Genomic DNA, 16,293 nt, shown 5'->3' with positions numbered 1-16,293 from the left:
AACACCAATGTTGTATATAGAATTTCAGGTTATTATGGAGAATTCTGAGATTGATAATGATTACTTGTTAGGGATTCCCTTTCTTTCCCTCCTTTCAAACTCAAATACTAATGGCTGGGTTATATTTACATCTCATGAGATTAGATCTCGCCTATAATAGCAGATTTTCTATGTCATGTAAATGTATATCAGTTTAGAGCTATACCCGGTGCATATCTTTAATCCATTTCTCATACCATTGACATTGAACGTGTTTTCTCACATAAACAAAAAATAGCACTATCATTTTAAGTCCAAGAGCTTGAGAATTTCTGAAGGGTTAATTGATGATACCATTTTAAATAACAATTTTTTCCACTGCAGAACTTTTTCTTTCACATGTCACTGTGATAAAAAGGGAAAGCTAGTTATGCCTACATCACTCACTGACTTGAAATACACTAAATAAACTCTAATCATGAGTATTTCTGAGGTCTGGAATTTTGAACACTATAGGGAGGGACCTTAGGTGAAATGCCCAAGAGTGGGGAGAGGGACCTTATGGAGTCATTCTCCAGTAGAAAGATAGGGCATCAAGTAGAGGGATTGACTTGCTATCCCACAGGAAAAAATTGTGTCGCAGACTTCCTCCTGTCTAAAAGAACTGCATGATCAAGAATGGAGAAGAACCTGAGGGAAAGGAAATTCAGTGACTGGCCCAAACTGAGATGAAGCTCAAGGGGAGGCTCCAAGGCCTGATACTATTGCTGATGCTATGGTGTGCTTACAGACAGAAGAGTAGCATGGCTGTCCTCTGAGAGGCTCAATAAGCACCTTAAATAGTCAGATGCAGATAGTTACACACAACCAATGGACAGAAATTGGTGAGCCCTGTGGTTGAATTAAGGAAAACCTGAGAGAAGAGGAGGAGGAGGATGACCCCTTAGGAAGACAAGATACTCAACTTATCTAGACCCCTGAGATATCTTGGACACTGAACTACCTGCATACACTATCCTATATGAGGCCCCTTACACATACACAGCAGAAGACTACCTGGTCTGGCCCTAGTGAAAGAAGATACACCTAAGAGACTTGTGGTGCAAGGGAGTAGGGAGTTCTGTTAGGGTGAGAGTGTGGATGGGGTCTGGGTGTGGTGATATGGCCACATCCTCCTGGAGACAGGGGATGAGCAATGGGATGGGGAATGTTTGGAGGGTGGACTGGTAGGGGGGATAGAGACTGGAATGTAAAAATAAAAAGATTAAAGAATAAAAAGTAAGGGAAAAAGCCACTCAGTTAAATTTTTGAGTGAGATGCTCCAATTTTTTCACAATATTATCTAGTTTTTAAGACCTCATTGGCAAAATGCTGAACAACTATATTTATATAACATTGTTTGAACAAATTTAGGGAATACATAAAAAAAAACTTTAAACACTTGTACTCAGACGTTCAAACTGAGATCCAGAACTACTCCATGCACATCTGAAAATCCTTGAATGTAAGATGCAGAAAAAAGGAGCGTTCAATTAGTAAACTTGTTTCACATACTCCTGAGTTGGGGTGAGCTTTTTGTGCACTGTGTAAAGATAATGTTTGTAGAGATTTCCTGCCCATCCAGAGACCTCTGCTCCTTCTGGTTTCCTCCTCTGCTGGGAGCAAAGATTTGGCTCTGGATTTGTAACCCCACAGCCCACACTCCAGTTACAGCTTGACTTCCCAGGTATTCTGACACATACTGGAGCACAAGTGAGACCCCAAAACCCACCCCAATGCCCAGTGTACAGGGAACCCTGTGACCCTTGAACACAGATTCCCTGCCTGGGCAGAGACCAGAATGAATACAGTTTCCCACCACTTCTGTGAACAGAGCCTAGACTGTCGATCCCTACCTACACAGCCCACATCCCAGGTGCAGCTTGATTCCCCAGGTATTCTGATACATCCAGAATCACAGCATCATAGGCTCACAGAAAGATAAGGCTCCAGTCAGAGACATGGAGTCAGATAATACCAGAGATAACCACTTGGCAAGAGGCAAACAAACAACAAAAACCAATTTTATTTGGTGTGGGGAGCCGCCCTCACATTCGCTGTTACAAGATGGCGCTGACATCCTGTGTTCTAAATGGTAAACAAATAATCTGCGCATGTGCCAAGGGTAGTTCTCCACTCCATGTGCTCTGCCTTCCCGGAGACGACAACTCGGCCAATGGGCTGCAGCCAATCAGGGAGCAACACGTCCTAGGCTGAGGATAATTCTCCTTAAAAGGGACGGGGTTTCACCATTTTCTCTCTTGCTCCTGAAGATGTAAGCAATAAAGCTTTTGCCGCAGAAGATTCTGGTTGTCCTGAGCATGTTCTTGCCGGTGGAACAAAAGCGCGGGCAATAATTTGGCAACATCAGAACACAGTACTCCCACTAAAACAAGTCTTAGGCACCCCAATACACATAAAATAAGATTCAGATCTAAATTATCATTTCATGTAGATGATAGATGACTTTAAGACGGAAAAACAAACAAACAAAACAAACAAACAAAACAAAAACAAAACCTCCCTTAAAGAAATACAGGAGAACACAAGCAAACAAGTAGAAACCCTTAAAGAGGAAACACTTAAATCCCTCAAAGAAATACAGGAGAACACAGTCAAACAGGTGAAGGAATTGAACAAAACCATCCAGGATCTAAACATGGAAATAGAAACATTAAAGAAATAAAAAAAGAGATACAACCCTGGAGTGAGAAAACCTAGAAGAGATCAGGAGTCATAGATGCAAGCATCATCAACAGAATACAAGAGGTAGAAGAGAGAATTTCAGTGTTAGAAAATGCCATAGAAGGCATCAATACAAAAGTCAAGGGAAATATAAAGAGCTCCTATCTCAAAACATTCAAGAAATCCTGGACACAGTGAAAAGACTGAACCTGAGAATAATGGGTATAGAAGAGAGTGAAGATTCCCAATTCAAATAGCCAGCAAACAATTTCAACAAAATTATAGAAGAACACTTCTCTAACCTAAAGTAAGAAATGACCATAAACATACAAGGAGCCTCAGAACAATGAATAAATGGGACCAGAAAATAAATTCCTCAAGGTACATAATAATTAAAACACCAAATGCACAGAACAAAGAAAGAATATTGAAAGCAGTAAGGGAAAAGGGTCAAGGAACTTATACAGGTAGACCTATCAGAATTACATCAGACTTCTCAAAAGAGATTCTAAAGGACAGAAGATCCTGGGCAGATGTCATACAGACCCTAAGAGAACACAATGCCAGCCCAGGCTACTATACCCAGCAAAACCCTCAATTACCATAGATGGAGAAACCAAGCTATTCCAAGACACCACCAAATTTAAACAATATCTTTCTAGTAATCTAGCCCTATAGAGGATAATAGAAATAAAAGTCCAAAATAAGGCAGGAAACTTCACACAAGGAAAAACAAGAAATTAATCTTTTCACAACAAACCCAAAAGAATAGAAACACACAATCACAGTTCCATCCCTAACAACAGAAATAACAAGAACCAGCAATCATTGATATCTCATATCTCTCAACATCAGTGGACACAATTTTCTAATAAAAAGACATAGGCTAATAATCTGGGTACATAAATAGGATCCAGCAATTTTCTGAATACAGGAAACACACTTCAATGACCAAGGTAGATACTTCCTCACAGTAAAAAGCTGGAAAAAAGTTTCCAAGCAAATGGTCTCAAGAGACAAACTGGAGTAGCCATTATAATATCCAACAAAAAAGTCTTTCAACCAAAAGTTATCAAAAAATATGGGGAAGACACTACATTCTCATCAAAGGAAAAACTCATGAAGATGAACTCCTTATTCTGAACATCTATGCTCCAAATGCAAGGACAATAGCATTTGTAAAAGAAACATATCTGGATCTCAAAGCACACATTCAAGATCACACTATAATAGTAGGATATTTCAATACCTCACTCTCACCAGTGGACAGATCATGGAAAGAGAAACTAAACAGAGAGTCAGGGAAACTAATAGAAGTTATGAACCAAATGGACTTAACATTTCACCCTAAAACAAAAGAATATACCTCTTCTCATCAACTCATGGTAACTTCTCAAAAATAACCATGAGTTTTCTTTTTAGCACTGCTTACATTGTGTCCCATGAATTTGGATATGTTGTGCCTTCACTTTCATTGAATTCTAAAAAAGTCTTCTGTTTCTTTCTTTATATGTTCCCTGACCAATTTATCGGTGACTAGAGAGTTGTTCATCTTCTATGTGCGAAAGGTATTTCTGTTGTTGTTGCTATTGAAGTAGCCTTAGTTCATGGTGGTCCGATAGAATACATGGGATTAAGTCGATATTCTTGAATCTTTTGTGGTTTATGTTCTCTGTCCCACAAGTTTTAAAATCTTGAAGCATGACATCTTAGCTTGTCTAATCTGAGACATAGACAAGCAAAGGTGGGTCAAGAACATATACTCAGTACAGCTTTCCTGTCACCATTGTCAGGGCACTCAGCAAGATCACAGGCCAGCATTTTCCTTTTGTGTCAGCTTGTCACACCAATCACTCTGGCAGCTAGCAAGCTTCTGCAGCACACTGTGGAGAAAACACAAACATGCTCTCTTCCCCATATTGAATATCTGATCAGGATTATGACATATGCCAATAAGCGGATCGTTTCATCTCACCTAGACATGTTTATGCCTAGTTGTAGGATATTATAAGGCACTCAGCATGGAGCTCTTTGTCATCCAAATTTTAAAATTTAAAAATAAAAAGTTTCATTTAAATAATGTGCATGAGGATATAATTCCCCCTTTTTTGTTTTTAAGAAGATATAGTTTTTAAAATTTTACAATACCTTGACCTTGAGAATTAAAAAAAAAAATAAAATAAAACTCAGTAACATGGGTAACATTAAATTGTTGAAAAAACATCTCAAATGCTTGACTGTAATAGCCAGTTCCAATATCTGTTTAAATCTGATTTGGAACACCTCGTATTAAAAAAAAATTTAACATAGACAATGACTACATTTTTAGTTGCTTTTCCTGTTAAAGCAGTTGCAACTAGAAAGCCTGAAAAGGAATCAATAGTCACATGTGCATATTTTATTTTTCTAAAATCAGAAATATGAGAATCCATTTGTAATAACTGATTAAGTATAAGTCCTTGAGGCTTTGAAAGAACCTAGTGGGAAACCCCCACTCAACTCCTGATTCAGCGTGCACCCAAGAATCACGAACAGACGACCATCTTGATGTAAAAGCATGAGGTAGTTTAATGACAGAGCTCCAGGCTGACATGTATCTTCCGCAGGAGACAGAGGTGTTGACCACGAGGCTTGGAAGCTAGGGTTCTTTATAGAAAAGGGGCTGGGGCTGGGGCTGCGGGAGGAATTGGCACGGTTTCACATGATTGGTCCATTTAAACATCAGCAGCCTGTTAACATTTAACTTAGGTCAGAAGGGCGGGAGATAGGGAGGTGCCAGGCCAGTCTGGCATGTCCAGAATGTCATTCTCTTTATCTTTATGACTAAGCAGCCTCAGGAATGTCTTAACAACGGGCCTGCCCGGGCATGTCCTGGCCTGTTCTGCTATGTTCTCAGCCCCAGGTTTCAAAGCTCACAAACAACTCTTTGGGCTATTTGACATACATTACATGAACCACAGGTCTCAAGTTTTATTTCCTTTCAGCTTAACACTGAAAAAGTATAACATAAAAGGAAAATTCTAGGCCTTTAGGCCCAGGCTTGATAATGTGACCTCTGACTCAATGCTCCAAGGCATGCTAATCATAAAACACATAGTGACATTCCTCCACCCACCAGCTTCCTGGGTTCAAGGAGTGTTCATTCAAAGAAAGTCACCCTGACTCACCATGACCATTGCTAGAACCTGCTATGCAAATGTGCTATTGTTAGGGGCTCTTAGAAACTGTCTTGAAAAACAACCCGCACAGTTACCAGGTATTCCTTGTGACTCTTGTGACTTTGTACTTCCTTGTGACTCTTAAGTGGTATCTTTGGTATTTTCTAACAACGCCCCTCCCCACCTCCTTGAGTTGTGGTATCTTCCTTTAAATACCCCCTTACCCAGCTACTCGGGGCGCCATGGTCCTCTATCCCTGCGTGGTGTATGTACTGTGGGCCCGAGAGCACTCTTGAATAAAAGTCCTCTTGCAGTTTGCAGCAAGACCATTTCTCGTGAGTGATTTAGGGTGTCACCTCTCCTGAATCAGAACGTGGGGGAGTCCTCACATTGTGGGTCTTTCAACACCATTATGTGGAACAGGTAGAAACTGGGGACGTGGGAAAAAGTCTTTACAATTTGACATGTACATTCTCTAAAAATACCAAATTATTATCTCAAGCCATTAATATTTTGATGATGTAAAGATGGCAAACTTTTCTTGTGTAAGGTCTATAATGTCACATAACTTGAGTTGTATATGCATACACAATTGCAAATTTTAGAATTAACAGTATCTAAAAAAGGAACAGTTTCAAGATATTATATATGTGTATATATATATATATATATATATATATATATATATATATATATATAGGCTTTCAGTATACAAATTAAAGCTTGATTTTTCAACATTTCAACACATTGGCTACAGCACACAATTCAATTATTTGTGCTAAATCAGGAGGAAACTCAAAAGAATAAGCATGTGATCCAGTCACATATACTTTTCTCTCATAGAAGGGCTGTTTTTAAGAACAGAAGATGTATTCTTTATGCGATGCATGCATGCATAAATTTACAAAAAATACAAAAACATGCATAGAAGCAATTTTAACAACTTATCTTTTGGATAATGATAATCAATTTTACCTAATCAGTTTGCCAAGCAATAGGCCAAATATCAATGTTCTGCAATAACCAATTTTATTGCTGTTCAAAACAAGGAATAGATGCCTTGTTAGTTTTTTAAGATATAAGATATATCATAATTTTATCTTACAATCCTTTAACACCACAACAGCATCATAATAGAATGTTGAAACTTTACTTGGAGATGAAGAAAGATGATTCTACATTAATGTTCCCCTTTGCCAAAGAATTGCTGTGGGCACATTGAGTAACAATAACTAGAATACATAGCTAATATTTTATTATCATTGATTACAATTGATTACAATTGATTATACAAGCTTCCTATACTTTCTGCAGTCTTTTGTTTTTCACCAGTTAATTTGCATTGATAACATCCAACAATGGCTTAAGTCCTCCTGTGGTGAGCTTAAGGTGAAGTCTTAGCCAATTAATGTCTCCTGGAAGCTTTTGAAAATAATTTGAAGTAAGTAAACTATCTTTTCTTTTTTAAATTTTTTGTACCACAATTTTTTTAGGATATAACTAAGACCCTAAATATTAAAAATATATTGCCTTTGAATCTTTTCTGGAGCAATAGCTACTCCCACAAAACTTTAAAGCTCATTGTGTAAGGGCAAAGATTTGAAGTAAAGTTCCCTTCAGAGGCATTAGCTAATAAAATACTTTCCATATAAGAAACAATATACACTGAAAGATTCAAAGTCCTAGTTTCTTATATTGAAGCAGAGACAAAAAAAAAATCTTACATAATGTAAGACTATTAGCCATACCTAGAGGTAAAACTTTCCAATGATCACAAGTTCACTGGAAGAAAACCTTTACAATTATCAGGATGAAAAGGAAAGTACAACCTTCCAAATCTATAGTAATTCTATATGGAGTAGGCAGGCCAGCCTGTAATGCCTCTATAAGTCCTACAACCTAATAGACCTTTCATAAATCTTGTTTAAACTTTATTTTGAAGAACACCTGGGTAGATCTGTAATAATGTTTTGGCTTTAAAAAATAATTCCAGGAGGCAAGGAGAGGAGGTAAGGTTGAGATGAAATGCCACACAACAGACTCACCCCCCACCACACCAGGATCTCATTGCTTTGTCAGGATAATGTCAGGAGAACAGGTTAAGCCTCTCAGCAGGTAGTGGCACAGAGGAAAGCTGCAGATGTGACAGGACAATAGACTTTACCTAGGTCTGAAGACTCCACCTTAGGTGGGCTACCCATCTGTGGCAAGTGAGGTCTGAGCCAGCCTGCTCAAGGCTGGGGGAAGAGCACATTATACTGATACCTAAAACACAAAAAGACCCAACAAAAATGGAGAACTGCAGACCAATTTTCCTTATGAATATCGAAGCAAAAATGCTCACTAAAGTTCTTGCAAGCCGAAGGCAAGAACACATCAAAATGATAATCCATCAGGATCAAGTAGGAATTCAGAGATGATTCCAAGAATCCAGAGATGGTTCAATGTACAGAAACTCATCAACATAATCTGCTCTATAAACAAACTCAAAGAAACATTATGATCATCTCAGTAGATGGTGAAAAAGTCTTTGAAAAAATACATCACCTAATCATGCTTAAAGTATTGGAGAGTTCAGAAATTCAAGGTTCATACCTACATATAATAAAAACAACATACAGGAAATCAATAACCAACATCAAATTAAATGGAAAGAAGCTCAAAGCAATCCCATTAAAATCAGGAACCAGATAAAGCTCTCCACTGTTTCCCTGCCTATTCAATAAAGTACCTGAATTTCTACCCAGAGCAATTGGACAACAAACAGAAATCAAAGGGATACAAATTGGGAGGGAAGAAGTCAGGGTATCACTATTTACAGATGATATGATACTTGTCTTAGTCAGGGTTTCTATTCCTGCACAAACATCATGACCAAGAAGCAAGTTGGGGAGGAAAGGGTTTATTCAGCTTACACTTCCACATTGCTGTTCATCACCAAAGGAAGTCAGGACTGGAACTCAAGCAGGTCAGAAAGCAGGAGCTGATGCAGAAGCCATGGAGGGATGTTCTTTACTGGCTTGCCTCCCCTGGCTTGCTCAGCCTGCTCTCTTATAGAACCAAAGACTACCAGCCCAGGGATGGCACCACCCACAAGGGGCCTTTCCCCCTTGATCACAAATTGAGAAAATGCCTTACAGTTGGAGCTCATGGAGGCATTTCCTCGACTGAAGCTCCTTTCTCTGTGACAACGCCAGCTGTGTCAAGTTGACACAAAATTAGCCAGTACAATACTATACATGAGTGACCCCATAAATTCTACCAGACAGCTCCTTCAGCTGATAAGCAACTTCAGCCAACTGTTTAGATACAAAATTAACTCTAACACATTAGTAGTCTTCCTGTACCCAAAAGATAAAAGGGCTGAGAAAGAAATTAGGGAAATGACACACTTCACAATAGTTGCAAAGAATATAAAATATCTTGGGGTGACTCTAATCAATCAAGTGAAAGATCTTCTAATGCCTGAAGAAAGAAATCAAAGAAGACCTCAAAAGATGGAAAGATGCCTCATGCTCATGGATTGGCAACATTAATATAGTAAAAATGGCCATCTTGCAAAAAGCAATCAACAGGGTCAATACAGTCCCCATCAAATTCTAACTCAGTTCTTCATAGAGTTAGAAAGAGCAATTCTCAAATTTATCTGGAATAACAAAAAATGCAGGATTGCAAAAACTATTCTCAACAAAAAAAGAACTTCTGGGAGAATTGCCATCCTTGACCTTAAGCTATACTATAGAGAAATAGTGATAAAACTTGTGTTGGTACAGAGACAGGCAAATAGATCAAAAGAACAGATTTGAAGTCCCAGAAATGAACCAAAATACATATGTTCACTTTATCTTTGACAAAGAAGCTAAAACCATCCAATGGAAAATAAAACAGCAATTTCAACAAATGGCGATGGTACAAATGGCAGTCTATGTATAGAAGATTGCAAGTTTACCCATTCTTTTTTATTAGATATTCTCCTTATGTACATTTCAAATGTTATTTCCTTTCCAGGTTTCCCCTCCACAAACCCCCTATCCCCTGCCCCCACCCTCTGCTCACCCACCCACCCACTCCTGCTTCCTGGCCCTGGCATTACTCTACACTGGGGCCATAGAGTCTTCACAGGATCAAGAGCCTCTCCTCCCATTGATGACCAACAAGGGCATCTTCAGCTACATATGCAGGTGGAGACATTAGTCCCTCCAAATCTACACTTTCGTTGGTGGTTTAGTCCCTGAGAGCTCTGGGGGGTACTGGTTGGTTCATATTGTTGTTCCTGAAGTTGCTAAAGGGGTTTGCAACCATATTGGAGGGAACAATATCAACCAACCAGACACCCCAGAGCTCTCAGGGACTAAACCACCAACCAAAGAATATACATGGAGGGACCCATGGCTACAGGTGTATATGTGGTAGAGGATGGCCTTGTCTGGCATGAATAGGAGGAGAAGCCCTGGGTCCTGTGAAGGCTTGATACTCCAGGGCAGGGGAATGAAAGGGTGGTGCAGCAGGAGTGGGTGGGTATGTGGGGGAGCACCCTCATGGAGGCAGGGAGAGGGGGTAGAGTGGAGGGTTTTCAAGTTTTTCGAACTCGGAGGGGGATACCATTTGAAATATACATAAACAAAATAACCAATAAAAATGTTTATGTTTGTATCGTTCCAACACTGATTTCTGCACAGCAGAATGATGAGTCCAGACCAGACTTTGGCATTGTAATTCATAACCCTAAACATATTATGTAAACACCCCATCACCCAACTCCTCACTGGACTAAAAAAAGCTGATGGCCCATATCAAAGAAGAGAATAGGCAGGACATGTGGGGAGAGATAGAAACTCTGGAAAAGAGTCAGGAGCAGATGGTGTCAGACAAATGTATAAGAAGAAGCAGGATAGAACTGAAGGAGAGGTAAATAAATTATTTGACAGAACATAGATTAATATGGATGGACTATTTAAATTTATATGTGCTAGTTGGAAACAAGAGTAAGATAAGGCTTAAACATGTAATTAATAAATATAAGTCTGGGTGTTTTAAATCAGAACTAGGATAGGCAATGTAAACCTATATTCTTATACCCACATTAATATGCTAGGGTGAGATTATTTGTCTACCAAAATTGGGTCAATAACGTTGGAGCAGAAACGTTGCATCACACACTCAGTAAATAAGTAATTAAATACACATGATCACATATTCCAATGTAGTGCTATTGGTTTCTCTCATCCCTGAAACATATTTAAAATTTATCCTTCATTAGTGAAAATATCAAATCCTGTAAATCTTAAATAACACACATCCTGTACAGGAACAAGAGGATCCTGAGTTGGAAAAGTGCACAGGGAGGGGTAAAACTTTCTAAGCACACACATGTCCACCCATTATTACTATGGTCAGTGAGATTTCCTCTCTCCTTTCATCGCATTAAACATGTTCACATGCAGATTGCAAACCAGACAGAGCTGCAGATTACATTACCCCAATTTCTGCTTCCCTTTGAGTGTGAATTTTTTGAACTGTTCACTTTTTTGATTACTACGGTGGTTCTTCCTATTAATATTGACTCCTGTGTGTGTTTGCCCCAGGAATTCATACATGGATACTTAGGGTGATGCTGAAGACTCATTGCTGTCCTTCTGTACTCAGGTGCTCTTACCCAGGTACAGAATCATGAAGGCAACAAATCCCAGATCACTATTCTTTACACATTATTACTAATGAGAACTTTTAGAGGTAGATACAACTACCACTAGGAAAGCAAGTGAGTTTTAGATAGTCACTAATGATAATGTAGAAACAACTTAAATTCAGAGTCTAAGACATCAGTCATCATCTCCAGATAAACAAGAGCCATTTCTCCCTGCATCTGAGCCCTGCTAGCAAAATAGTTGCAGGGGCATGTTGGAAAGTCAAATGTTAATTGCAGTATGGATAGGAGACAGTAAAGTCTAAAACTTTAGCTGTTTTTGAAATTCACTATCACTATTGTCATTCTTGTAACCACCTTAAATGCAACTGTTAACTGTGTCACTTGTGGGGACACTGTCACAGACTGCAAATATTTTATTTGCATACTCCCTGATATTTCATCCACAGTCTCTGCTCAAGGTTCAGAAAAGGTGTCTGGGAAGAATTTCCTCAGATAGTATTAGAACTTGGGCCTCAGCATCCTGACAACTGACTCAGGTGTCCCTTCTTCTCCATCAGGAATAGATCCTTATCTAAGATGTACCCTGCTCATGAATATGCAAATCCTGTGAGTCTATGGTAGTAAATATAGGATTAGCTATACTCCACAAAAACATGATATCACTATCTTCTTTAAAGTCACTGAGTACACAGGACCTCACCATGAGATGGAGCTATATAATCTTCTTCTTGGTGGCAACAGCAATAGGGGCTCACAGGAGCATGCTTGAGGTCTGGCCATTCACTCAGGTGAATATGACATCTACTCTGTTTTTCTCTCCAGAGGTGTCTACTTCTAGGTCCAATGGCAGGAGTCAGGGACTGAGCTGGTGAGATCTGGGGCCTCAGTAATGATGTCCTGCAAGGCTTCTGGATACACATTCAGTAACTACACTATGCACTGGGTAAAGCAGAGTCATGGAAAAGGCCATGAAAGGATTGGATATATTGATAATTACTATTGTAGCACTGACTACAGTGAAAAGTTCAAGATCAAGGCCACATTGACTGTAAACAAATCCTGCAGAACAGCCTATGTCAAGCTCAGCAGACTGACATCTGAGGACTCTGCAGTCTATTATTGTGTAAGACACAGTGGTAAAATCACATCCTGAGTGGGACAGAAACTCTGGAGGAGCAGCAAGCTGCCCTGGGACTGAGATGGCTCAGAGACTTTAGCTTGAAGACTTGCTCAGATGCAATCATTTGGATAGTCCATTTTAGTGCTTTTATCTACTGTATAAAAGGACATCTATGAATCATGTGATGCTGATTTAGAATGCTCCTAGAGTACCACATACTTTATCAATCTCTTCACCAGGACCATATCCATTGATAATATTCCTTCCTTAATAAAAATGAAGAAAAGGGAAACCTTGATAATGCATGATGAAAATATCTCTGGATTCTAAGAAAGACTAGAACTTAATAGCTGGGGATAAAGTATAATATGAATTTGATCTGTAAAATCCCACCAACTTCTGGGAAAACTCAAAGACCTTTCACTGTCTTAAGTCTTAAGTGACTTCTAGGTATTTTCTTATGTGTTTCTATAGTCTAGTAGGAGTTCCAAGCTCTTTGAATATAAGAGGTATTAATATCAGAATGAATATCTGCATTGTTCATGCATGTGCAAAGATGATCAGTCCTCTGAGGATGGAGTGAAGATGATTACATGATAGATAGAAAGGAAGACTCTGAGACAAAGGTTAGAAATCCAATTGCTGTCCAGTGATTACTATGACAAGCCTGAATTTAGTTCTCATTGGTTTTATCTATATTAGTTAGGGTTTTACTACTGTGAAGAGACACCATGACCAAGGCAAGTCTTATAAAAGGCAACATTTAGTTGGGTCTGGATTACAGGTTCAGAGGTTCAGTTCAGTATCATAAAAGCAGGAGAGCATGACAACATCTAGTTAGGCATGGTGCAAGCAGAGCTGACAATTCTACATCTTCATCAGAAGGCTGCTAATAGAATACTGGCTTGCAGGCATCTACAATGAGACTATTATAGCCCATATCTACAGTGACACACCTACTCCAACTGGGCCATAACATTTAACAAACTGTTCCACTCTCTGGGCCAAGCATATACAAACCAATATAATTATTTTACTATAATGTGGGAAACAAAGTCACAATCTGACAGAGAGAATGGCTGACATACTTTAGATATCTATTCTCATTGAGAATCCTCCCAGTTCATTACCCCAAGGATAACAGAACATTCATCCCTCCAGCCTTGACTCTGCTTGACAGGCAGGCTTTCACAGCAGTAGGCAAAATGGCTCCTGATACAAAGCTACACAAGTGTAATTCCTATATGACGTCAAATAGTAATATTAACTCACTTGTTACAGAACTCATTTATCAACTGAATGTATGTATGTGCTAACTGAGGTAGATTCTGAGGTTACATGTTAATATCTGGTCCCACAAAATTGGTCCCAAACTCAGTAATTGGTCCTATAGTCACTAGCCTTTAGAGAACACAGACCTATTTGGAAACATAGATCAGTTTTCACAGTTTTGTTTTGTTTTTTTTTTTTTTCTATAGTTGGAGCCCAACTTGTTCCTATAAAGTTGTGAATGTTTTTGATTTTTCATCTACAGTATTTCTTGTGGTTGTTTTTTTTTTTAATGCTTTTTCTTCTGATTGTTTATTTTGTTCAATATCAGTTTTTTGTTTTGTTTTGTTTTGTTTTGTTTTGTTTTTTGAACTAACTAGTACCCCGAGAGCTCATGTCTCTAGCTGCATATGTAGCAGAAGATGGCCTAGTCGGGCATCATTGGGAAGAGAGACCCCTTGGTCTTGCCCTAGTACAGGGGAAACACCAGGGCCAAGAAGTGGGAGTGGGTGAGTAGGGGAGCAGGGAGGGTATAGGGGACTTTTGGGATAGCATTTGAAATGTAAATGAATTAAATACTTAATTAAAAATTGGAAAATATTATTTTGTTTTCCTTTTAAAAAATGTTTTAGGTTCTTTTTGTTTTTCTAATTAGATGAAGAAAGGGTGTTGAGGTGGAAGATGACCAGGAATGAGTTAAGAAGACAAATTAGTCATCAAAATATATTGCATAAAAATTATTTTCAATAAAATAGAAAAATTCTAAGAAAATTGGTAAATGAAATATTATCCTTGTTTTGTAAATATCACATATGCCCAAATGCACATTCTTTAAGATGCCTGCCTCTTTTCAAATTGTTTAGAGGGTTTTAGAGGCAAGGACTTAAAGGATTTAAGAATAAGGCATATATAAATTGATAATGCTAAGATGCAGAGAAATAAGTAGTAAAATGTTTGGGTTTTAGCTGGTTTGTGAGTTTGTGAGTGTGTGTGTGGCATTATTTTTACTAATGGTTTTATACAATATTACATTATAAGTAATTTAGTTGTGGAGAGTCTGAGGAACAGGTGCAAAGAGGTGTGTTTCCTGAATCTATCTAGTGTTCATTCTTTTCAATTAAGCACATACAAAACCTAGGAATCTCCTACCTTCTCTGTCAGTTAATCCTCGCCTTGAATGACAAAAATCAGGAGATCACTGTGGTTAGTTCCTAAAACCCTTCTTACCCTCCTGAGAATGCTACAGAGAAAGAAATGTCACAAGGCCTCCGAGTCACCATGAAAATAATTTATTTAATAGTAGAATGACCTGCACAAACTGTACAAAGTGTACTACAGAGATATAGTAGCAAAAACAACATTCTGTAGGCATTAAAAACATACAGGTTGATCAATGGAGAAGAATCGAAGATCAGACATAAATCCACACACCTATTGAAACCTAATATTTTATAAAGAACCTAAAATACACAATGAAAGAAAGAAACCATCTTCAACAAATGGCACTGGTGTAACTGAATTTCTGCATATAGAAGATTGCAAATAGATCCATTTCTATTACCCTGCACAAATCTCTAGATCAAGTAGATTAACAACCTTAACACAAAACAAGATACTTTGAGACTAATAGAAGAGAAAAATGCAGACTAGCCTTGAACTCACTGGCACCAGAGACAACTTCCTGAACAAAACACCTATAGCACAGGTTCTAAGAACAACAGTTTATAAATGTGAGTCATATTAAGGAAAATAGGGCAAGAAATAAGTGAAATCCTTGGAATATATGATGAGGGAAACTTTAGTTTCTACAATGTTTGGACATACCTGGTTATATTAAACAATTTGTCACAACTGTTTGCATGTACTGCCTGCTGCCTTTTTACAAAGTCCCAAAGGAAAAGCTTAGCCCTATACAACCTGATGGCAAGTTTCTCTGTGTGAAACTCATGGTTTTCGTTTCCATTTGGCAAGCAGTACTTATTGCTTTGTTGGTTAAAGTGGGCTTTATTTCAGAAAAGAGTAGCCGGAAATGACAAAATGCAGACACTGTGGCCATAGGTGTGCAGTGTTTCATAATCTGCATTGAAATGCTCTTTGTGGCAATGTCCCATCACTATATATTCTGTGAGTCAGACAGGGATGACCTGAAGGAAGAAGCCCAAATATTATGATCCCAAATGCCCCCACTTTCAGAGACCTCCTCCATCTGTGCCCTCTGGACCACCTGAGAGACATCTTGGCAAGTAGAGACAAAAAGGCCTGTTTCAAGTGTGGCAAGCCTGGACATTTTGCAAAAGATTGCAGGGCAGGAAATGAGTCATTTCAAAGAGATTCTAGGAAACAGCCTGGGATGTGCCTACATTGCAAGCATTGGGTTAATAAGTGCAGATCCA

General features: G+C 38.6%; 1 pseudogene and 1 further gene; both read left to right on the top strand.

Moving 5' to 3' along the window:
- The window catches only part of Igh (immunoglobulin heavy chain complex), a 2,751,187-nt gene that overhangs the window by 959,088 nt on the left and 1,775,806 nt on the right, over positions 1 to 16,293 (top strand).
- Ighv1-48 (immunoglobulin heavy variable V1-48) lies at positions 12,347 to 12,640 on the top strand (annotated as a pseudogene). Its single transcript is given in 1 exon segment — positions 12,347 to 12,640. A coding segment is annotated over 1 exon segment (294 nt).

This window comes from Mus musculus, chromosome 12 (genome assembly GCF_000001635.26).
Source record: "Mus musculus strain C57BL/6J chromosome 12, GRCm38.p6 C57BL/6J".
NCBI lineage: Eukaryota > Metazoa > Chordata > Mammalia > Rodentia > Muridae > Mus > Mus musculus.
This window is presented reverse-complemented; position numbering and strand designations above follow the sequence as displayed.